At 44.2% G+C, this 23633-nt stretch overlaps 1 protein-coding gene across 15 annotated transcripts in view; it reads left to right on the forward strand.

Moving 5' to 3' along the window:
* LOC138207211 (protein unc-80 homolog) overlaps nucleotides 1-22978 on the forward strand; it is a 40592-nt gene extending 17614 nt beyond the window's left edge. For 3 of the 15 annotated variants that reach the window (XM_069164277.1, XM_069164288.1, XM_069164285.1), the window contains 45 exons: nucleotides 47-200; nucleotides 2169-2341; nucleotides 2432-2644; nucleotides 2742-2877; nucleotides 3136-3269; nucleotides 3417-3594; nucleotides 3674-3913; nucleotides 4193-4290; nucleotides 4884-5087; nucleotides 5190-5297; nucleotides 5462-5600; nucleotides 5902-6083; nucleotides 6240-6371; nucleotides 7631-7817; nucleotides 7942-8073; nucleotides 8195-8338; nucleotides 8511-8611; nucleotides 8780-8866; nucleotides 8977-9160; nucleotides 9331-9425; nucleotides 9603-9692; nucleotides 10057-10158; nucleotides 10271-10451; nucleotides 10565-10830; nucleotides 11068-11202; nucleotides 11283-11421; nucleotides 11764-11860; nucleotides 11940-12110; nucleotides 12199-12291; nucleotides 12408-12626; nucleotides 12740-12970; nucleotides 14320-14443; nucleotides 14535-14660; nucleotides 14756-14879; nucleotides 15017-15223; nucleotides 15308-15492; nucleotides 15628-15793; nucleotides 15951-16130; nucleotides 16222-16369; nucleotides 17286-17342; nucleotides 18383-18464; nucleotides 18766-18871; nucleotides 19238-19258; nucleotides 19503-19681; nucleotides 20268-22978. In XM_069164277.1, the coding sequence (XP_069020378.1) occupies nucleotides 47-200; nucleotides 2169-2341; nucleotides 2432-2644; nucleotides 2742-2877; nucleotides 3136-3269; nucleotides 3417-3594; nucleotides 3674-3913; nucleotides 4193-4290; nucleotides 4884-5087; nucleotides 5190-5297; nucleotides 5462-5600; nucleotides 5902-6083; nucleotides 6240-6371; nucleotides 7631-7817; nucleotides 7942-8073; nucleotides 8195-8338; nucleotides 8511-8611; nucleotides 8780-8866; nucleotides 8977-9160; nucleotides 9331-9425; nucleotides 9603-9692; nucleotides 10057-10158; nucleotides 10271-10451; nucleotides 10565-10830; nucleotides 11068-11202; nucleotides 11283-11421; nucleotides 11764-11860; nucleotides 11940-12110; nucleotides 12199-12291; nucleotides 12408-12626; nucleotides 12740-12970; nucleotides 14320-14443; nucleotides 14535-14660; nucleotides 14756-14879; nucleotides 15017-15223; nucleotides 15308-15492; nucleotides 15628-15793; nucleotides 15951-16130; nucleotides 16222-16369; nucleotides 17286-17342; nucleotides 18383-18464; nucleotides 18766-18871; nucleotides 19238-19258; nucleotides 19503-19681; nucleotides 20268-20741 (6924 nt within the window). In that variant the 3' untranslated portion in view covers nucleotides 20742-22978. The remainder of the gene's footprint in view (nucleotides 1-46; nucleotides 201-2168; nucleotides 2342-2431; nucleotides 2645-2741; nucleotides 2878-3135; nucleotides 3270-3416; nucleotides 3595-3673; nucleotides 3914-4192; nucleotides 4291-4883; nucleotides 5088-5189; nucleotides 5298-5461; nucleotides 5601-5901; nucleotides 6084-6239; nucleotides 6372-7630; nucleotides 7818-7941; nucleotides 8074-8194; nucleotides 8339-8510; nucleotides 8612-8779; nucleotides 8867-8976; nucleotides 9161-9330; nucleotides 9426-9602; nucleotides 9693-10056; nucleotides 10159-10270; nucleotides 10452-10564; nucleotides 10831-11067; nucleotides 11203-11282; nucleotides 11422-11763; nucleotides 11861-11939; nucleotides 12111-12198; nucleotides 12292-12407; nucleotides 12627-12739; nucleotides 12971-14319; nucleotides 14444-14534; nucleotides 14661-14755; nucleotides 14880-15016; nucleotides 15224-15307; nucleotides 15493-15627; nucleotides 15794-15950; nucleotides 16131-16221; nucleotides 16370-17285; nucleotides 17343-18382; nucleotides 18465-18765; nucleotides 18872-19237; nucleotides 19259-19502; nucleotides 19682-20267) is intronic. The other 12 variants (XM_069164283.1, XM_069164291.1, XM_069164284.1 and 9 more) reach the window with 11 other exon arrangements.
* Nucleotides 22979-23633: the final 655 nt, after the last annotated feature.

Raw genomic sequence — 23633 nt, forward strand, 5'->3', positions numbered from 1 at the left:
TCCAGACAGCTAACGCGGTTCCTGTATTATTATTAATGTGTCTCAGGTGAAGTTCACCAGTGCAGTGAAGCTGTCTGAAGGGGGCGCCGTGGGGCCGGAGTACGGCAGGGACGAGGAGGAGAATTTCTTCAAGCGGCTCGGTAAATGGAGGTCTGGCAGGAGGAATCCATCCAAGATTCACCACACAGAAGAGAAAGATGGTAGACCTCCCCCACCTCGGGGTGCCCCTCGTCCCACCCACGCCCCATCGTACTTTGTCGACTCCTCTCCCTTTCTGCCCCCCGCCCCTGTTTGTCCGTGTGCTGTCGTGTCTTGTCCCGCCTCACAAGTCGTGGTCTGTTCTCGTTTGCCAGTTTTTGGCGTCCACCATTCTCCATGTCAACTCCGCCGAATAGCTGCCCGCTACACTCTGTGTGCCTGATTGTTATTTTCAACCCATCAGACTGTCAAGTCTGTAAACATTTTGTTTTGGTTATTTCTCTGAATGTCCTGATCCAAAATAATTTCCAGAAAGTTCATGTGCAACAATGCAGTGATGGCACTTTATAGCAAGAATCAAAAGGTGAAAAACACACTTGTGCTCAATTGAAAATACACCCAGGTTTTCTGCTGCAACCTCAATTTATCACAGCAAAAAGTGATGAATGTAAGATAATGGTAAGTCACTTAATCTTTAGAAATTACTAAATGTGTCCTTTGACTTTGATTTTGCATTTTACCATATCATACTACAAATTTAATTCACTGATTTCATCACAAAAGCTATGGTCCCCTCCAACTGTAAGTTTACATGATGACAATGTCTTATGCCAGTTTCTGGAAACCATTTAAAATTCAATGTGTCATTATCTTGTAATTAAACATGTAAGGTCAGCAAATGATGCTGTAGAATTACATTATGAGAATTATAGGCTTCATTATTTTGAGATTCTGGTCCATACTACTTACTATATTTGAGTATATTTTGGCCTCTGTTGCATACATTTTTGACTTTTTATACGCTCACTCTTGTGATTCACCCTACTAAATTGCTGGATTACAATAAACACAAAGTCATAAGCATGTTATATCAAATTTCAGTGAATTTGTTTCCCTCTTTCAAAAATAATAACACACCTCTGATTCAAACCATTAGTGCCATCAATGCAGTGTTTTTTATGGACTTTTCCAAAACTTATTTCCAAAACTTTGTGCAGTGATTTGCCTCAAAGATCACAAAGCCAGATATTGACACGTGTTGAAGTGCCCTCCTCTTTCTTATTAGTGGTGTTAAAAGGCTTGACAGCGTTTGTCTTTGTCTCTCCCAAGATAACCTGTAGTTGTTTGAAGTTGCCTAAATTTATCATGCGTCCTAAAGAGAAACCGATTTTTTTTTGCAATATATTAACAAAATTTTGGTCATTCTGATTTAATTTCTCAAAAGACCTATGTTACACTGTGTTGTGTTGCCAACTCCATCTCCTTCTTTCCAACTGTGCACGTCCGTTTCTCTCCAGCATCGAACCCACTCCTCTTTCTTTCACTCAGGAGTGAAAAGAGAGGAAAGGCTGTCTGACAACAACTGTCATCTATGAAACCATCTTTCTGCTGTAGAGCGTATTTCTGTGCTACGTGAAGCATGGCGCTGTCGGTGCTCTCCGTCTCTTCTGTGGTGACGTCTGGTGGTATTTTCCAGTGCCTGAGTTCCAGTGAAGTGACAAAACAGACTTGTCCACATACAGCTTTCTTCTGTGCGGCAGCGGCTACACTTGTCATTTCAACGTGATTAATTAGATGTCGATACAAAAAAATACGTTGTACAGGAAGCCTGAAAACGTCCTTGGCCATCAAATCTGTTATTTTTCTCTCTCTGCTCTCCATGTGATCATTTTTGTGCTTCCTTGTGAGACCAGGTGTTAAAAGTAACATTGAAAATTCAAGTGTAACCTCTGCCGATGGCTGTGTGTCATCTCTCACTCAGCTTCATCTGTCGGTGGCTATTCAGTGCTATTTGTTAAATGTCCTGGATGGTGATGTTGCTTCCTGCAATATCTGTGTAATCTTCAGTGCAGTCTTTAGTTTGCAAATGTTTATCCAACAAAATACTATGCTTTATTTTCCAAAAAATTCCCGTCACTCGTTCTGTCACACTCTTCTCTTCCTTTCTCCTTCTCCATCTTGTCCTCCAGGACCTCATGGTTTTCAGGAGCGTCTAGCAGCCAGTCAAGAGGCCATGAAGAACAAGAACGTGGTGAACCTGGGAGCCATCCGACAGGGAATGAAACGCTTCCAGTTCCTCCTGAACTGCTGCGAGCCGGGAACCATCCCTGACGCCTCCATCCTTGCTGCTGCTCTGGACCTGGTACGTTTAAGATGTTCTCTGGACTCGGAAGGTTTGACTCTCAGTAATTCGTCACGGTGAAAACTTGATTTCCTTCCTGGTTCGTCTCAGGAAGCTCCAGTTGTGGCCCGGGCCTCCCTTTTCCTCGAGTGTGCCCGGTTTGTCCACCGCTGTAACCGTGGCAACTGGCCAGAATGGATGAAGGGCCACCACGTAAACATCACAAAGAGAGGCCTCTCCAGGGGCCGGTCACCTGTTGTGGGCAACAAAAGAAACCAGAAGCTGCAGTGGAACGCTGCCAAACATTTCTGCCAGTGGGGAGACGTGAGTCAAACATCTCACCGAATATTTATGGTGACACTTTATAATACAGCTTGAATAATTGTAAACATATCTGTGTTTCTGTGTTGAATCTACTCAGGCAATAGGCACCAGGCTGAGTGAACTCTGTCACTCCGACAGCGAGAGTCCTGCCAACATCCTGGGTTACATTTATGATGAGGAGACCAAACGGAGAATGAGAAAAGAAGATGAGGAAGAGGATTATTTAGATGACAGTGAGTCTAATGACTCAGTTTTTACCAAGCTTTAAAAAAAAAAAAAAAATCTATATTTTATCAATAATTCTTCTATGGAAAAAAAAATGTAAAAATCATTGAGAAGAATTGAGTGTTCAGAATTTCTTTTTGTCAAACTCCAGAAAACTTTTACTTGTGCATTTTTGGATTTACACAACTTTAAAGTTTACAATACCAAAAACATGTTTATGTTCTTACCACATTGTTCTATTATTTTTTTTAATTCATACTCCAAAGACACAGTCAACCCGACAAAATGTGGCTGCCCCTTTGCTCTGAAGATGGCTGCCTGCCAGCTGTTGTTGGAAATCACCACTTTCTTGCGAGAGACCTTCCCCTGTTTACCACGGCCGCGCACCGAACCGCTTGTGGTCAGTAGAAATCGATTCATTTGCAATAAATCAAAACTGATAGTCATGAGATGAAAATATCACACGAACAGAGCGATGGATCAAAAACAGGCGAAAATAAGTTAACTGGAAATATGCAGTGTTGAGATGCTCACATGTTGTCTGCAGGACCTGGACAGCTGCCGTCTGCGTTTGGACCCAGAACTCGGCCGCAATCGTTATGAGAGGAAAATCAGCTTTGCCGGCATCCTCGATGATGAAGACGGACACGATTCTCTGAATAGCAGCAGCCATACTCTGAAGTCTGACACCACCTGTGATGACAAGAAAACCCAGGAGGCTCAGGGTGAGACCTGGCATCATCCAGACTGAGTCATCCGGTTTATTACATCTCCTTTGGTTCATTGCTCATATGATGATTATAGATAATCTCTCCCCACTCCCATGCTCTCCAGCACCCATCAGGAAGATCCGTATCGGAGGCTCCCGGCTGCTGCAGATCAAAGGGGCCCGCAGTTTCCGAGTGAAAAAGGGTGGCTCCCTGTCTTCTATACGGCGGGCGGGGAGTCTGAAGAGCACCAAGCTGTCTCGGCAGGATTCGGAGTCAGAGAACGAAGAGGGGCTGCTGTCACAGACACACAGCAGGGACACGGTTACTGACATCGGTAAAGTCTGGACGAAACACATCAGTGCTGGAGATAATGTTGCTCACTCTCTGAAAACACTAATAAATGAATGATGGTTTATTGTAATTTAAAATATAAACAGGTTTTTTTAAACATTAACTAATTGTTGCAACATAATTTTTTGGACACAACCATTGCCAGTCAGTGTTTTTATACTGCATTTCACCATGCTTGCACATTTGTGGAAGCTATTTTCATGTCCTAAGTGAGTAAAATTGCAGATTTTGATCCTTTATATGTTCTTGTTTAATATTGTAGGCAGTCCCTTCAGCACCAGTGAACCCAGCATCGAGCCAGAGGGTCAGAGCACGGGAGGAGCAGAGGACAAATACCACCACAACATGTCCTGGCTCCATGTATGTCCATCAGTACATGTGGATAATCCACCTGTGTGTGTTCCTTGTTACACGTTGACTCTCTGTTAGGTTCAGAACCGTAACATAGCGCTGATAGGATAAGAATCAAACCCACAGTCAGACAAAAACAAAGCTTGACACGATATCTGAGTTTTACTTGCAGCAAGGGAAGTCCGTGCAGGGTCTTAGAGTTGTAAGCTCTTCACCTGGCATCAGCCAACTCCGAATCAGACTTCCCTCTTTGCTCCTTTTATTGTATACATGGGGTTACAAAACATCACGTGATTATATTCCTATAAGTATGTGCACATGTTGTATAACTTGAGTGCATAGGGGTTCAATGCTCTTCATACCTTATGGGTATGTTTTCTTTTAACCTATGTGCTCTACTAAATTAAAGCCAGTTCCTCCTCCTCCGGGATGATGTGTGCTGTCAGAAAGGAATTCGTTATCTATGCATGTAGTAGTGACCTTTCAACTGCTACCTACATAGACCAAAGGAAACTTTTGCACACATGGTAGTACTTAATTTACACACTGACAATGAGCTACTGTTTTTCCTAACACTCTCCCTCTCTTCTCTCTTGGCACAGATAATGATCCTGCTGTGCAACCAGCAGAGTTTCATCTGTACCCATATCGACTTCTGCCACCCACGCTGCTACCAGCATCATAGCCGCTCCTGCGCCCGTCTGGTCCGTGCCATCAAGCTCGTGTACGGTGAGACGGTGGACAGCCTGAGAGAAGACAGCGCCTCCTGCGGTAACATCGGAGGACGTGCAAAGAAAAGCAAAGAGGTGAGTTTCTCAAACCGTGTATCCTGTTTTAATATTCACAGGAATGATGAATCGGTGAAGGACCTTTGGTTGGTGGTTTATAAAACTCTCCATGCCCTGCAGTGTTCAGACAAGTCCTGCTTGAGGACCCCGTCCATGAAGAGAAGACCCACTGACTCCAACACAGAGGGGAAGAAGGACACAGGAATGCTCAAGTATATCCGCAATCAGGTGAAGTACTTTTTATAGTTTATTATTAATTTCTTGGTGAAGGTTGTCGTATTTTGCGTTAAAGAGGGGAATGTGGGGAACATTTTATTTACTTTTTGTAAATACCTACACTTGCAGTATGATGTGTGTTAATCAGACGTCCTTTATTTTTTTGTGTCTTTCAGGTGATGAGTTTGTCACCAGCTCCTCTCTCACTGCTGATCAAGGCAGCTCCCATCCTGACCGACGACATGTATGGAGACATCCAGCCTGCAGCCTGGGAGCTCCTGCTCAGTGTGGACGAACACATGGCAGCTGCTGCTGGTGAGTCAACCATCAGGCTGTGCATCAATGATCAGTGGGCCTCCTCTGTAGTTTGCCGTGTCCCTTCATAGTCATAGGACTTCAGTTCGATTTATATTTTCTCTTTGCTTTCCATCCTAACCAACCTTTCTCTGTCCTATTTTCAAATGTCTACCTTTTTGTCGTTTTCTTCCCTCTGAAGCACTCTTTTGCCCTCAACTACATTTAACCTTTCTCTCTCCCGTGTCCTCTCCCTTTCCCTGTTTATTTCTGTCTCTCCTCATTTTCTCCTCCACTCGGCCCCTCTCTGAATCCCCTCTAGCTGCCATGTTCCTTCTGTGCGCGGTGAAGGTCCCCGACGCGGTGACCGAAATGATGATGGCGGAGTTCCAGCACCAGGAGGCCTGCCAGCGCATCAACTCCATCCTGAAGTTTTACACTCTGTGGCGTTTCCGCTACCAGGTGTGGCCTCGCATGGAGGAAGGAGCCCAGCAAATCTTTAAGGTACATATTCATAATGATTTCATACTTCTATTTATTTTTGTTTCCACTATGTTCCTCTCAATGTTGTTAATAATTGGTTATCGCTTGCTCAGTATGTAATTTCAGAACATTGTCCCACAAAACTAGATTCTCTCTATATATTTTTTTTTGTTTCAGATCCCTCCACCCAGCATCAACTTCACGTTGCCGTCTCCGATACTTGGCATGCCCTGCGTCCCCATATTCGACCCTCCCTGGGTACCCCAGAACACCGGAAGCGTCCAGGACCCCATCAATGAAGACCAGTCTGTAAGTCTGTTGAAATGGATCTCCTCATATGCACACATTTACTTTTGTAACAAACACTTTGAAAAACAACTGTAAGATTTAATTATTAAAGAATTGTATGCACATAGTTGTGAATCAGAAATGTCAGAGATAGATATCTTAAAATGGGAACATGTCCTTTAAATTCCAATATTTTATTTTGAAACTGATTTCCTATTGAGACCCTGCAGAAACAGTGCACTTTATAACTGCCTTAACACACTTTTACATTTGTTATTGCTATGCAAGTGTAATGTGAACAACAGCACCAAGAAATCTGCTGATGAAAAAAAAAAAAAACATGTTTAAGATTAGAGCGAACATTTAAAGTAGAAAAATTGAAGTAGATTTCTTGGTGTCTCTGTCTTTTTTGTTAAAAAAAACATCATTATCAAAATATGTCTTTATAGATTTTGATGACGACATGCAAGCACATGTTCTATAATTTATCTATCGACTGTCTTTGTTTTTAGTACCCCACATTAATTCAGTCAGTCCATACCATAGTAAGTTGGTATTTCTGTCCGGATGTTTGTGCTGATGCATCTTGTTACCTCAGATCATTAATGACAGGAGGGAAAACGATATCCATTGAGTGTATTTAGCCCATTGTAGGTTTTCATTATGGACCAGAAGCTGGGGCAGTTATCATGGGTCATTTCGGATAGTTGCATCTTGATCAGTGACACACACCACATTTACAAAGTGTTCTTGCTTTGATTGTAAGAAAAAATAAAAAAAAAATAACAGCATGCATCGGACATACAGACATTTTGTGTGTGTTGTGCTGTTGATGCATGGTCATTGGATGAGAATGACTTTGCTGTGTATGTTTCTCATGCCATGCGTTCAGCCTATTTATATATGTATGTGTATGAGCACTTGTGCGAATGCTGTGAGGCATTTACTGTACACAAGATACAGTAAATTCTCCATATTCCAGTCTGAATACATTTATTTGTGTCACGATTGAAATCGTTCCTATTCAATCCTCGAACAGTGTTCTTCATGATGCTCAGGACGTCATTAGAGCATGAGATCAATGTGCTGGAGGAGAGTTACTGTATTCATGTGTTGTGCGGTCATTTTACATTACAAAATGCTCCTCAGATGTAACCATAAACCAGAGTAGCTGTGCGCACACCTCCCTGAAAGATTTTAACTGTATGTGTACACTCGCTGTTCTGCCTCTGTGCTGTTTGATCCAACGCCACCCCACAACACCCTGTCCCTCCTCCTAGAAATCCTTCTCTGCGCGGGCGGTGTCTCGGTCCCACCAGCGAGCCGAGCACATCCTCAAGAACCTGCAGCAGGAGGAGGAGAAGCGGCGTCTGGGCCGCGAGGCCAGCATCATCACGGCCATCCCCGTGGCTCAGGAGGCCTGCTATGAGCCCACGTGCAGCCCTCCACCCGAGCAGGAGGAGGAAGGTGGGACTACCAGGCACATTAGATTGCATTACATTTCATATAGAGATTCTGGAAGAGTGTAATTATTGAAACTACTGTTATCTCTGTACCCTAATAGTGTTGTTTTCCCTGTTTCTCCCGCCAGCAGAAGAAGTGGTGAACCTGGCATCACGCCGCCTGTCTGTCAGCCCATCCTGCGCCTCCAGCAACTCCCACAGGAACTACTCTTTCCGTCGGGGCTCTGTGTGGTCTGTCCGCTCTTTGGCCAGTGCTGAAGGTATAAACATTTTTTAAATCCTAACAATAATACATTCTCATAAATAGTTTTTTTGTTTTTCTTGTTTTTTGATCTAAAACTTGAGCTTGTATTTTTTTGTTTATCTTTTTTTTTTTCCCAGAAGAAGAAAACACAACTGAACACACCCCCACCCACCACATGCTGCAGCCGCCACAAGCTGTCTTCCCAGCATGCATCTGTGCTGCCGTCCTACCAATCGTGCACCTCATGGAAGACGGGGAGGTTCGAGAGGACGGCGTGGCTGGTAGGCGTCATTGTAGAAAATACCGTTTATCTTTAGATTGAGTGTGGAAATGAAAGACGTGTTTTATCAACATAGTTTCAGAGTCAACAGAGAAAATGCATGTAATCTTACATTTCTCACAAAAAAAAGGTCTCTTTATGAACATTTCTGTGACCCTTTAATGTGCCTTCAGTGAGTGCTGTTGCCCAGCAAATCCTGTGGAACTGCCTGATAGAAGATCCAGCCCTGGTTCTCCGCCACTTCCTGGAAAAACTCACAGTGAGCAACAGACAGGTAAACAAACATCTGAGAAAGACACAGATTCTGGTGCAAGACATTTGAACCCATCCTAGTTGATTGATGGTGATCTTGAAATTAAAGCGTTTTATTTAAATCTTAACTGAAATGTAAAGTCACAGAAGGAGAAAAAGCTGACTTGTGTAACTTGTTTTGTCGTGTCAGGACGAGCTGATGTACATGCTGAGAAAGCTCTTGCTTAACATTGGAGATCTGCCAGCCCAGACCTCTCACATCCTCTTCAACTACCTGGTGAGGCAACAGCAACAACTCGGTCACCTTCATCAACATATTTTCCGTTAATTATCTTCAGTACACTTCTACTTCTTCTAATTCTCTCAATCAATCAATTTCCCTTCTAGGTGGGCCTGATAATGTATTTTGTGCGGACTCCATGTGAATGGGGGATGGACGCCATCTCTGCCACGCTGACCTTCCTCTGGGAGGTGGTCGGCTACGTGGAGGGGCTCTTCTTCAAGGACCTGAAGCAGACCATGAAAAAGGAGCAGTGTGAGGTCAAACTCCTGGTCACTGCATCCATGCCAGGTGAACCTCGTGAACTGAATAACAGCTTATTAAACTTTATTCTTTTAATACAATCTGTAAGCAAAGACAGAACCTCTATGTATTTTTCAATTATGACTGATTTTGATTATTTAACATCTCACTGACTACCATATGTCAAACTACGCAAACATGTTCTTGTGTAACTGCAGGAACCAAAACGTTGGTGGTGCATGGGCAGAATGAATGTGACATCCCAACACAGCTACCAGTCCACGAAGACACTCAGTTTGAAGCCCTGCTGAAGGTAAAGACACTGAAGTGGACTGGGACTAAACTCTGATTACAGAATGTAGTGAGGGTCCCTTTCAGGATTCTGTCATCTGGGAGTGCAGAGATCAATGTATCTAAAGATAAGTAAAGCTAGCTGAGAGTTCACCTAATACCTGATGTTGTTGATGAAGTCTCCTCTTTCTCCAACCAGGAGTGTCTTGAATTTTTCAACATTCCCGAGGCCAGATCCGCTCACTACTTCCTCATGGACAAGCGATGGAACCTCATCCATTATTCCAAGGTAGAAACAATCGAACTGACTTTTGTGTATTTGTTTAGAAACACAACTGCTGTTAAAAAGGCCACTGGATTCTCCAGGGAGGCTGTTTTTATTAATTCATGATTATTGTTTTATTGGATTGTGATGCAGCATCACTTCAGGAATAAGTGAGGACTTTACCTTACAACTGTTATAGTTAATAAGTGGTTCCTTTTCTTGATATAGTGAGAGATTGGAGAAGTATACTGATATGTGAACCATAGTGCATCCTAATATAAGACAGTAACAGGAAAAGTGCTGGGCTGGACTTTCTTTTCTTGTGTTTACAGGCAGAGTTTTAACATTTTTCTGCTCCTCTCCAATTCAATGTTGCCGCCTCCCTCAGACATATGTAAGAGACATCTACCCCTTCCGGAGGTCAGTCTCTCCGCAGCTCAACCTGGTCCACATGCTGCCTGAGAAAGGACAAGAGCTCATCCAGAAACAAGTAAGGTTTCAAGTGCTTAAGTTAAACCCTTGGACAAAAGTGAACCGGATCCTTAAACATTAAAAACATGGTCTGAGTGTTTTTACCTTTTAGTTTATCTGTTTCTTTCAAGGTGTTTTCCCGTAAACTAGAAGAGGTTGGGCGGGTCCTCTTCCTCATCTCTCTCACACAGCACATGCCAGCTGTGCACAAGCAATCCCACGTCTCCCTGTTGCAGGAGGACCTGCTTCGCCTGCCCTCCTTCCCACGAACCGCCATTGATGCAGAGTTCTCGCTTTTCAATGAGCCACAAGGTGAGACAAACACCAACTGTAGAATTATTACAGTTTATATAATTCGATGTATTTAAGAATAGTGAATAAAGCGAAGTTAAGTTTTAGTTTTCTCCTCCTCCCTCCTCTCCCAGGTAAAGAGCTGTTTGGTTTGGACACCCTCCACAAGGTGCTGTGGATCAAGCTGCTGGAGGAGATGTTTCTGGGCATGCCCAGTGAGTACCCGTGGGGCGACGAGATGATGCTGTTCCTCAACGTCTTCAACGGGGTGCTGCTGCTCCACCCCGAGGACAGCTCCCTCCTCAGGCAGTACACAGCCACCGCCATCAACACAGCCGTTCACTTCAACCATCTCTTCTCCCTGAGCGGCTACCAGTGGATCCTGCCCACCATGCTGCAGGTACGGATACCTCTGTCCCGCCATTGTTTTTTATGGACAAGACTCGGATGTTGTTACTTGTGCCCGACACACACTAAGCCCACAGAAAGGGAGGTGAAAAAGTTGGACTCTACAAGTAAAAACGAATATGTGCTAAATTCTAATTTATAAAGGAAGTTTCTCACCGTGATTTACGAGCAGACCCATAACTTCCTCTGTCTTTAGTCATGAACTTTCCTCTCTGCCCTTCTACGTTAGGTCTACGCTGACTATGAGAGCAACCCGTTGCTGAGGCAGGGCATCGAGTTCTGCTGCCGGCAGTTCTACATCCTCCACCGAAAGCCCTTCATTCTGCAGCTGTTTGCCAGCGTGGCTCCGCTGCTGGAGTTTACCGTAAGACTTCCGGATGGACACTTTTTAACTCGTGCTTTTAAACTGAGCTGACTTTTCTCTGTGTTCATCCTGCATCCCAGACCAGCACCAGCACCGGCCTTTCCAAAGGAGTGTCGGCCCAGTGTTTGTTCGACCTGCTGGTCTCTCTGGAGGGTGAAACCCAGGATGCCCTGGACGCTCTGGAGCTGGTAAAGGCTGAGAAACCTCTCCGCTCTCTGGGTAAACTGTCTTTCTTTGACACACTTACTGTGGTGTCTTATTATTTGCTGTAAAAATTACCACAGGCAGGGTTCCTATCAGAAAGTACTGACGTACCAGTCATTCACTTCTGATGCCCAGAACGACAGGCTGATGCCACATTTAATTAATCATTTGTATGTCAGCTTATCTTACATCAAAGAAGCCTTGAAACCAGCCCTTACATATAAAACAGTCACCCTTTATTGAAAGTTCAGAATATCCTGCTAACATACTGCAGCTCAGACTAGTTTGTCAGTGACTCCTATGTACTTGAGTTGTGCAAGCAAAACTAAATTGAGGGCCATCTTTTTTTGTCCACAGATTTTTGCTACGGTAATGAGGACTTGGCCTTTTCTATCAGTGAGGCCATTAAGCTGTGTGTCACTGTGGTCGCCTACGCCCCTGAGTCCTTTAGGAGGTACGGAAAATCATCGAAGAGATTTCTTCCTTTTTGTATCTTAATAGCCCTTGTCCTAATTCTCTCGTTATGCCTCCAGTCTCCAGATGCTGATGGTGCTGGAGGCCTTGGTTCCCTGCTTCCTCCAGAAGCTGAAGAGCAACACTGTGACGATGGAGTGTGCCTCGGCTGCCAGGGATGAGATCGCAGCCATCGCTGCTTTGGCCACGTCCCTGCAGGCCCTCCTCTACAGCTCGGAGACCCTCACACGGTTTGTCTCTCCCCAACCCAATCACGATCAAGCGTGGACATGAGAACACATTAAAAGGGTCATAATTTTGTCTCCACCTCTTCCACAGGCCGATGACAGCCCCCCAGATGTCCCGCTGTGATCAGGGCCACAAGAGCGGCACTGCAGCTAACCACGCCATGTCAGGAGGGGTCAACACCAGGTAAGAATCACAAGTCAGAGATGCTATAATTCACCTTATTTCCGTCTAATAATAAATGACTCCAGTGTAGTTGTAAATTCTGAAAGCTGAGACTGAGGGTGGGTTTGTGTTCCCAGGGACAACCTCCACCTGCTGGAGGAGGGCCAGGGCATGCCGAGGGAGGAGCTGGACGAGCGCATCGCCCGGGAGGAGTTCCGCCGACCGCGAGAGTCGCTGTTAAACATCTGCACCGAGTTTTACAAACACTGCGGCCCCCGACTCAAAATCCTACAGAACGTCGCCGGCGAGCCGCGGGTCACGGCTCTGGAGCTGCTGGACATAAAGTCCCACATGAGGTAAAGAGATTTATTCATGGATGATTTCAAAGTGTTCTCCATGAGATCAGATATACCCTAAATAGCACTCTTAAGTTGCACTGAATTCGTATCTGCGTGCGTCTCCTCCGCAGGCTGGCGGAGATCGCTCACGCCCTCCTGAAGCTGGCGCCCTATGACACCCTGACCATGGAGAGCCGAGGGCTGCGACGCTACATCATGGAGATGCTGCCCATCACTGACTGGTCCTCCGAGGCCGTCCGCCCCGCCCTCATCCTCATCCTCAAGAGGCTCGACCGCATGTTCAACAAGATTCACAAGATGCCTACGCTCAGGTGCGCTCGCCCACAGGCACTATGCAGCAGGTCTGTTGAATACAATCCCACTTTTCTCTCCGTCTCCCTGTGAGTGTATCGTGCTGTGACAGTGCCGTGGTGTGAACAGTAGATAGACGGCTTCTTGGCACTGTCCTCTGTAGCGCTGCCTTCGTGGGTGCTGTACCGTAAGTGCTGCTGTGGTGTGGTGTTGTACGGGTACATGTGTGGTTGTGTGAGAGGAGTCGAATGCACAAATGGCTGTGTGACGATGTGTGCGCACTAACAACGGATCGCTGGCAGTGTTCCTGCTAACTCGGGGATGTCCAGTCTTGTGCCATGGAACACAATGCAGGTTTCAAAGTCAACGTCACAGTCGCAGGTTTTACTCAAGTCACCACATTAATAAAGTTAAAGGTGTTATTTAGGCTTCCTAACAGTTTAGCTCACATTGTAGAAATACATAATCTGCATCGTTGATCTGTGTTATTTAACACCAATAATGTCCACATTTAGAGATGTTTGTACTCATAAGAACAGTTTTTTTTTTTTATATATATATAAGCATGATTTAAATAGACTTTTCTTTACATTTTACAAAATACTATTGTTGCAATTTACAACATTAGTGACCAAGAAACCTTATGTTCTGTTTGTTGTGGAAGAGTAACAACCGACTGGTCCCTGATCCCTTAAATGAGGTCATCAAAAATACCAATCTAGTACATACATATATAGATATATTATAACTAAAAATAAGATGTACAGTTATTACACATTTCATACATAAAATGCAATATTGAAGCTTTTCATCAATGAATTAAGCAAAACTTCAAAAATAGACATACTCTATCAAATAGAGGAAATGGCACAGTTTTGGTTTCTAGCTCTCAATATTTTATTATTTGTTTTTTGCTAAGGATAAACTAGTTAACATATCGTATTCATAAGTTGCAAATGCAGAGAAGGCTAATAAATGAAAATAAAAATCTGCAAACAAGCTTCTGTGACAAAAGACTGTGCACAGCCGGCTCAGAGGGAACACCGGTCTCAGGTGTGTGTTCACACCAGGATCTGTTGCTACAGTGTTTAGCTGGCCATGTTTGTGAGCTTTGCAACATTTGGTGTTGTAAACGATCAGAAAGGTGATGATCATATGGAGGGGAGTTGTTAATAGAGTGGTAAGTGTCTGACCATAAAAGATAATGGTTTGTTTCTCCACTTCAGTCATTTAATATTGGTCATACCAGTAGTTTAACGATAAAAGATAAGAATAATACACTAAGATGATGATTTCCTTGGCATCTTATATGTGAATGTGTTATTTGTGTGTTTTAAATTCATGACAATGTGCTTCTATTTGGTTGCGGGGTGGTGTTGTATGGTTACGTGTCTTCCAGGAGACAGGTGGAGTGGGAGGCGGCCAGCAACCTGATCGAGGGAATCTGCCTGACCCTGCAGCGACAGCCAATCATCTCTTTCCTCCCACACCTTCGCTCGCTGATCAACGTGTGCGTCAACCTGGTACGGAAGCACAGAGATGCAGAAAAAAAGGCACAAATCATTGTTTTATCCTTCTTGTGTCTTGAGGAATGTTATGTTTGTGTGTTGTCAGGTGATGGGTGTGGTGGGTCCCTCCAGCGTGGCAGACGGACTGCCTCTCCTCCACCTCAGCCCCTACCTCTCTCCTCCGCTTCCTTTCAGCACAGCAGTGGTCCGGCTGGTTGCTCTGCAGATCCAGGTGCAGCACGCCTCGGCTAAAGTCGTCCAACATCCACTCCTGGACAATCTGCTTCACATACTAAATCATTTTCCTCCACCTTTTTCCCCTCCCAGGCCTTAAAAGACGACTTCCCTCTCAGTCACGTGATCTCACCTTTCACCAATCAGGAGAGGCGAGAGGGGATGCTGCTCAACCTGCTCATTCCCTTCGTATTGACAGTGGGGTCTGGAAGCAAGGGTAAAAATTCATTGTGATTGTAGCACGAGATCTACAAATACAAATCTATTCTGTGCACATTTTCAGAAATTCAGAAATGCAGATCCTTTCCTTGCGGGCCCCTTGACTTTTATTATCCGTGTTTCTTTTCTTTGCAGACAGCCCCCACCTTGAGCAGCCAGAGATCTTCTTGCTTCTGCAGACTGTCATCAACATCCTCCTTCCTCCTCGGATCATCTCCACCTCCCGCACCAAGAACTTCATGCTGGATGCTTCCCCGGCTCACTGCTCCACTCCGGGCGACACCGGGAAGGATCTGCGCAGAGAGGGATTAGCGGAGTCCACCAGCCAGGCTGCATATCTGGGTATGAAGGAGACGTGACAACATTTTATGGCTTCTCTGGTTCCTACCATGTCTCATCCTCTTCCCTGTGTCCTTCCCTCTGCAGCTCTGAAGGTGGTGTTGGTTTGTTTTGAGCGCTCGCTGGGAAACCAGTGGTATCGGCTGAGCCTGCAGGTGAAAGAGATGGCTCTGAGGAAGGTGGGCGGCTTGGCTTTCTGGGACTTTATCGATTTCATTGTCCGAACACGCATCCCTATTTTTGTCCTGCTGAGACCCTTCATACAGTGCAAGGTAAAGTACCAATAACTGTAGTTTCAAGCAGGCCTAACGTCAACTTTAAAAATTTTCTTCAACCTTTCTGATATGTTTTGACTCATCTTCCTCACTTTCTTCCGTGTTACTTGTGTGTATGTGCATGTTCTCTAGTTGCTGACCCAGCCAGCCGACTCACAGGAGGAGATTACAGCACGCCACCACATCGCTGACCAGCTGGAGCGACGCTTCATCCCTCGACCCCTCTGCAAGAGCTCCCTGTTTGCAGAATTCAACAATGAACTGAAGATCCTGAAAGAGGCTGTGCACAGTGGCTCTGGTCAGAACACAGACACTAAAACTGAACTATTTTACCCTGTAACTTGGAGTATAACTCTCAATGGTGTCTGTTTGTGTGAATAATTTTACTAATAATCATACGTTGCTACGTCTTCCTGGTCTTGTATTTATGCTTGGTGTTTCTGTTTGACCTACAGCGTACCAGGGTAAGACATCCATCAGCACAGTGGGCACCTCTACATCAGCGTATCGCCTCAGTTTGGCCACAATGTCACGCTCCAACACGGGCACCGGCACGGTTTGGGAACAGGACAGCCAACCATCACGCCAACCCTCGCAGGACACACTCAGCCGCACCGATGAAGATGACGAAGAGAGTCAGAACCGCTTCTCTTTTACTTTTCTCTCACATCAGACACTTGTGTAAATTGGAAATTAACTCACTGTCCTCCGTTCTTCTGGCCCCAGATGACTCCATGAGTATTCCCAGCGTGGTGAGCGAACACGAGGCCTTCCTGCCCAGGGTGATGTCACAGCGTCGATTCTCCAGCCACGCCACCGGCTCGGCGGCCTTGCAACCCGAGGCACCCCGCACCACCTTGCTGCCCAGCCACAGGTAACACTCCCAGCACTCACATGCATGCACACAAATTAACACCAAAGCACACTTGGGTACAAGCAAAAATAGTTTTTTTTTTATAGAAAGGAATGCAGACACTCTTATGAACTACAGACTCAGTCATTACTAAGAAAATATCCCACACACTGTTCCAGGCAGTGTTTCAATTCAACTAAGATCTATTCATCCTCGTTGCATTTAAACATTTAATAAATAAAGTGTCCTGGATTGTGAGCCTTGAACAATATGCAGAATCCTTTCCTGTAGTTTCCACAACAGGACAGTTCAGCTGGTGTAGAGCAGAAATAATCTCAATAGCTGAAACCATTTTTGTAATTGCTAATCAAAGTAAGTGGTGATCCTTTGAAGCTCTGAGCTCTTTGCAAAGCATAGAGTGTCGGATTTAATTGAGCTTCAGTGAAATGGAGTCAATTGAAAAATTAAACGAGGAATAGTTCAGGTCGTGTTGATGTAACCATCCTTCTTTACTATTCAGATTGGTTCCACCCACTGAGGTCAAACTCAGCCAATGAGATTATTTCTGTTTCCAGGGCAGCGCTCCATTTAAGTAATGTACAACTGAAATCTCATCTTGTTTATGTAGCATGTAGAACTGATATTTTGAAAAGGATCAACCAGTCATATCTCATAACCACAGTCATATTTTTCTGTGTCTATCTTTGTTGATTAATAATATTTTTTATTCAGCAGTCTCAGGGCAACATTGTGAAGTAGCTAAGACTCTTGGTAAGATTGTAAAAAAAAACATTCCGCTCAGCTTCTGTTTCAGCTTTGACTAACGGTGGTAAGAGCCCTGGCTTTCCACCCTAATAACAAGCGGGTTTAGGGTGGTGATGGATCTCGACTGCACTCCTTAAACTCCCATTCTCCCCCTTCGCCCCCCTTTTTACAGTGAACCCAATGTGCTAGATGAGTCCCAGGGCCTTCTGCAGGAGGGTAACCTCTCTAGGTACAGTGGCCCTCTCTGTGTGTGTGTCCCGTTGGTGCAGTCATGCATCTGTCCGCCACTGGGAGGGGCATTGCCTCGGAACGGCCTCCTCTACTGGCCGCCTCGCTGTTGATCACTCATCCACATCCAATCAAATTGCCTTGCCCCCCCCACTCCCCTCCCCGTCACACACCCGCCCACCCCACCCTACCCACCACTTACCTGTCTCTTTCTCTTTCTGTGTGGGTCCAGTGTGCCTTGTCTCTGTCCCCCAACCCCTTCTCACTTCCTTCTGAGCTCCACACTGACCCTCATCTTCTCAGCTCATCTGCTGTGCTATCCTAACCAGGCCCCTCCACCCTTTAGAAAAAAAAAAAAAAAGCTAAAGAAATCCCCATCAGCCCCAGGGCCAGGGACCTCTGCCTCTGTTCCTTCTATGTTAGCTGTTGGTCTTTACAGTTGATGTGCCATCACCAAAGTCAGCCTCTCTCCCATTGGTGCCATGGTGTTTCATATTGTTTTCCGTGTCTATCAGGCTTCTCGCTGATCAAATTGGGCGTCCTACCGTGGATACCAATCTGTTGGGGCAAGGGGGAACTGGGGTGGCAACCATCATACAAGGACACATTTGTCTTTATTTTTTGCTTTTTAAAAAGAAACCTAACTCTGAATTCGATGAAGCCCTGTTTACTGGTTGGATGGCAAAATATTTTAATGGTGTTACCACGGATTTTTAAATGCACAAAAGCCAAAGAAGTTTATTTTGTCAGGGTTGCTGCTCCAGCCCCCTACTATCCCCTGTTGTGTTGTCAGTGTATGAATATTGGCAGCAGTGATTTTTGTGCACTGTGATTGGGTGTCTTGTAGTAAACCGTGTGTAGTGAGTGAATGAGTAGAGTAGCAGCGACATCTCTTGGTCAAAGATGTGTTCAGTGAGCGAGCACAGCTGAGGCGGCGGCCTTTCGGTCCCTTTGTGGTGATGTATTTTTATGCATTTTGTGTATGTGTGTGTGTGTGTGTGTGCGCGTGTGTGTGTGTGTCCATGTGATTGACAAAACCAGGGTGGCCAGTGTGCAGAGTGAACCGGGCCAGCAGAACCTCCTGATCCAGCCTCCATTAGGGAGGAAGCGAGGACTCAGACAGGTGTGGCCTTCAACTCTGTCTTTCGTGTGTTTTATTCAGCAAATAAGAACAATAAGTTATACAATAAGTAAGCAAATGTGTATGCAAACTTCATGTGAAGTGCAAATTAAGAATTTCTGATTTGAATCTAAAATAAATTATGCAAAAGGTGCAGGGGGAACATATTATTTATACATACATTTTTTAAGACAACGCATGAAAATTGTTATTGAAGAGGTGCATTTTTATTTAGCATGAAAAGTTTGAACAAAAATGTATAAAGAGAAATAATTGGTGGCATTTGATTGTGAATTTCCTGCAGCTGCGACGCCCCCTGCTGTCTATCCCCAAGAATGAACCACGTGGTCGATCTGGAGCGAGACTTTCTACAACACGCAGGAGCATCCAGCCCAAGAACAAGCCATTGGGTAACGGCAGCACACGCGCTTTCATCTGTGTGTGTGTGTGTGTGTGTGTGTGTTGCGTCTGTAGAGAAATGATGATGAAAGCACATGTTTGTTTGTCTGTCTTACAATTTTGGAAAAAGATAGTCGCTGAAAAACTAACGGACAAACTTACCCTGCACTTCAGATCAAGCACACAACAAGCCAAATCTCTATTATGAACTACTTTTAAAACATGTCTGTAATTACTGTGTGTGCTGACTTGAACTGTTCGTCATCCTCCCCATTCATAACCTCTGTATTTGTTCCAATGCTGTTTGTTGTTCCACCTGTCACCAAACTGACTCTTCTCACTCTGTTCTGTCTCATGCCTTATGTTTCGAAATAAAGAAACTTTATTGGACTGTGAAGGTGAGACATAACCCTTAACCCTTCCTCTCCACCCTGCAACGGCCCGTCCCTTTATTTTATCTGCAACCACACCCAGTAGGATGCTCTGCATGTCTGTCTTGCATCCCCTCCCAGCCCCTGCCTACTCCCCCCTGTCCCATCCCTGCCTCCACCTCTCTTTGGTGTGTGCTGATGTGTTTGCGAGTCGCTAGCTGGCCCTGGTGTCTCTGTTTTTGACCACATACGCATGCATGTGTGCCCACAGCGCATGGAGACCAAAAGAGGTCAGTCACCTTTACAGAGAATCAAAGCCAGCAGGCGTCTGCGGGGGCCAGCAAGCCCCCAACTCCCAGCGCTATGGACCCTCCCACCGAGGGCAGGAAGGCCAGTCCTGCCCCCTCAGCCACAGTCACTGCCGACCTGCACGGGCCTGCGAACACACAGGTATGACCAGCACAGTAGGGGTGGGTAGGTATCTGTCGAAACAATACAGAGGAAATCCACCCATGCATTTATAAGATGTAAACATGATAAAATAAGTTTTATTTGAAACTTAGTTAAATAATCCTGGATTATTTTACATTTTCATGTTATATATTCTATCTGGATAAGTATGATCATTTAGTTCATAATGGCTTATAATATATTTATTACCAATAGCAAAACAAAATTAGGATGGTACAATTGTCGGTTCCCTTAAATCACATAAGTTTACAGTTGAATGGATCTGTTTTTGATGTTCAAAGCACTGAAAAATCTTCTCGCTTCAGATAATCCACAGACTTCCCCAACAGTTAAAATTTTGACTCAAACTTCTTCCAAACCAAGAAAACTTTTGTAAAAACAGAAATTCATTCACCTTCATTGTATTAGAGTGGTGGCAGAAGTTAATACTATGAGCTGTAAGGAAGAAAATCTGGTTTTATCGTAGTAATTTGGAGAAACTGGCCTTTTAAACTGGCCTGTGTCTCACTTTACAAGCTGTAACTACGGGATGAAATGTTGTTCCCACCCCCTCACCCCCCTCCAGGTACCTCCAGCCATAAGCAGCAAGGAGAAGAGAGAGCAGTGGGGGCTCCGCAGCAGCCTCTCCCCTCCGCCCTCCGTCTCCCGCCGCTCTACCCCGACACCCCCATCCCGAACCTGCTCCCCTCTCCCGTTATCCCGCACCTCCTCTCCTCTCCCTCCGCCGCTCCCGGTGCTGGGAACGGCGCCCGCCCCGGGCCCCCCGCCGCCACCACCGCTGCCCCCTACTCCGCTTCTTCCTCCGCCTCCACCGGGGCCGTCCAGGATCCGAGAGAGCCCCGGAGACGAGGACACGACGGCGCTCCTGCCGCGTAGCGACACCCTGCTGCAGCTCAGCGAGGACGACGGCACCGAGAACCCCCTTCTCACCCCACTGCTGTCCGCTCTCTCACCCCGCAGGTCATCCCGCAGGTCACCCCGCCGCTCCCCCTTGCCCATTTCCCCCGTTGACCTGGACCTGGATGAGTCCCACGTGTAAGAGAGAGGTGATAGGTGGATTGTATTTTTCTCTCTGTAGGCCAAACCAAATGCTACACGGACATCTGCACGGTACAGATATCTGGCAGCGTAAATTTTAAAACCTTTAACACGACACCAAACTGGTTTACTGACTAAGTTTTAAAAGTTGAAAGTTTTAAGGGAAGAGGATATACAGGTTTTCTACACTTACACCGGCTTCTCAGTGTGTCAATAAGTCAATACTGCTCCTGAAAATCCACCAACAGGATTACGGTCGTGACTTTCAGTATCTTCCTCTCTCTGTTCTAAAGCTGAGGGTTGAATGTATATTATAGCAGAGATCTACCTTTATACTTCTTATGTTCAGATGCTGGATGTTTAAAGTCTGACTGTGCTGGTCATGGCATACTATTAGGAATTACAGCAATTTATTAAAGATCAGAAAAGGATTGTTATTTAACTAATTAATGCTTCTATAACATTTAAATATAAAAGATATCTATACAGAAAAAGGAGATGCTATAACTTGTACAGTGGTGCAAAGGGCAAAAATGCAGAATTTGTATAAACGTTATATGAAGAGCCATTCTAAAGCTAAAGTTGGTGACTTACCTTAGCGTCTTTTTATTAAATGAAATAAAGGGAATGAATATACATGGATACAATATGTATTTTAAATATTCTTTGTTGTCATATGGAACAGGAGTAAGAAATGTTATCATCAGAGGTTAATGAGATTTTATATTTTAGAAGAATAAAATATGCTTTGTCTGTGTGTCGATTATACTGCCAAAATGTTCACGAACAAGTTGAGTAAATTTGGTTATAGTTGAATAGTAAAAGGCAAAATTTCAGTCAAATCTTGCGCTACTCAGAGTGTATCGGGAAATTTCTATCACCTGCGGCCCGCGAATAAGAATCCTCATATTATTAAAAAGCTGAAGCTACAATTACCACTTCTTATATCGGATGCATGTTTATAAAGAAAAGTATGTCATAAGAAAATTGTCGATGTGAAGTTCGATTATGGGAATTGTAGTGCAGCTAGGGTCAAGCTATCTCATCCTGAGCTGCACTGACTTTCACATTTGGCCAAACTTGGTGGAAATGCTATACTAAATCAACCCCTTTTAAATGTAATGACATTACCTATGAATATATTTTATTTGTCTGTTTGTTTATTTTCCTCTAAAAGAAAACTGCACTGGAAAAGACAGAAATGAAGAAAACCAGGATTTAAACAGCGACTGTTTCAGCCTACAGTTGAATGCAGAAAAACCCAATCTGGGTTATTGGCATAGCACAGCTGTCATTGTGCAATCATGATGTCCCCCATATGGACGCTGATCGTAAAGTGTATGTTGTGCTGCTCAGTGTCTCAACAAATGTTTTATTTCGGACCAAAGATTGTATCTCTGTGTATCTTGTGTTTCAATGGTGTCTACAGGTATATCAGCTATAAATGGCAGTTAGTGAAAGAGCATATAATATTTACACTTGTGCAGGTAATGCTGTTCTATCTGTGTCAGTGATGTTGTCTTACGTTCAAAGCATTGGGGCAGAAAGACTCCTTTTATTGCAACTGTGATGAAGCGATGCAGTAGATAGCCGTTACCTCATTGCTCATTTCATGCCTTAACAGAGAAACATGTCTGTTGATTTCAACATGTCTGTTTATTAACTCCAGTGAAAACCTCATACCTCTTAAGTATCTACTGAAAACAACCAGCTCACCCGCAATGCAGTTTTTTTTTTATCTGCCCTTTTCATGAACGGCTGAAATGCTACTCAGCTGCTCTCTGGCCTCACATTTAATACTTTCAGTAACAATTTTCATGAAGATAATGTGCCATAATTCAAGCCAATGCACTAAATGTTTTGTGATCAGCTGCTTTTCTGTATTTAAAAGTCTTTCTTTTGACTGTTTGTGTCAAAATTGTTATGATTTGGATACATGGAGATTAACCAATGCAGTGTGAATACAAAGCAAATGATGCAGTTCCATTCACCATATCAATTTGAATATACTTTTTGAATTGTAAAGTAAGACTAATCACTGTCCTGCTTTTTTGCGAATTCATGACCTAAAATGTCTCCAAACATTGTGTAGGCCAAATGATTTACAAAATAACCATCAGAAGTTTTAGTAAAAGCGAGACCCATTGTACTGTTTGATGTATCAGAGTTCCCTTTAAATGTAATGCCATATTATGTCTATTTTGTGCAAAGTTACAATAAAGCTTCAGTATATCAGAATATCACTGGGGTATCTAAATAACTTGATATTGGTTACAAGGTTTTTCAGCTTTCTGCCCATTTTTAATAGTTAAGGAAACAGCCGAGTTCTGGGAATCGCTCAACAAGAAAAGCTAAACTTGTGACTGGATGTGAAGGTGAATGTCGGTAAGTCAGATGTTTTGTCTCTCAATTCCATGTTTGTTGTTAAAATACAAAAGCATTTGAATATTTGACCATTTTATATCAACAGGAAATGATTGAAAAATCAAACTTCACAAAATATTTAATCTGTTATTTTCTAAAGCTGTTTCACCATTTCTGGCTGGAAAAAACCCCATAAATTTAGCAACAGCTCAATAGGTAGAAATGATAAATACAACACGCTTCTATGACAGTCCACAACAGGTCAGAGTTGGATCTTAAAACAGTAAATGAAATAGTGAAAATAGCCTCAACATTTGTAACTGCAAATCTCCTCAATTTGATTCAACAACAAAAATCAATGCTGCCCCCTCGTGGCAGCTGCCAGTAACACTTTCCGTCGTTAGTCACACCTGTGAGCACCAGGTGCACTTGACGAGCGTTTGTCTGCGGCTCCTATGCTTCCGTTTGGTTCAACGAAATTCAAGGATTTGTGAAGAAAACATCGATTTTCAGGTACGTTCTGAAACCT

The sequence above is a fragment of the Embiotoca jacksoni genome, unplaced genomic scaffold (genome assembly GCF_022577435.1).
Source record: "Embiotoca jacksoni isolate LCO1_2020_lvr unplaced genomic scaffold, fEmbJac1.0.p SCAF_30, whole genome shotgun sequence".
NCBI lineage: Eukaryota > Metazoa > Chordata > Actinopteri > Embiotocidae > Embiotoca > Embiotoca jacksoni.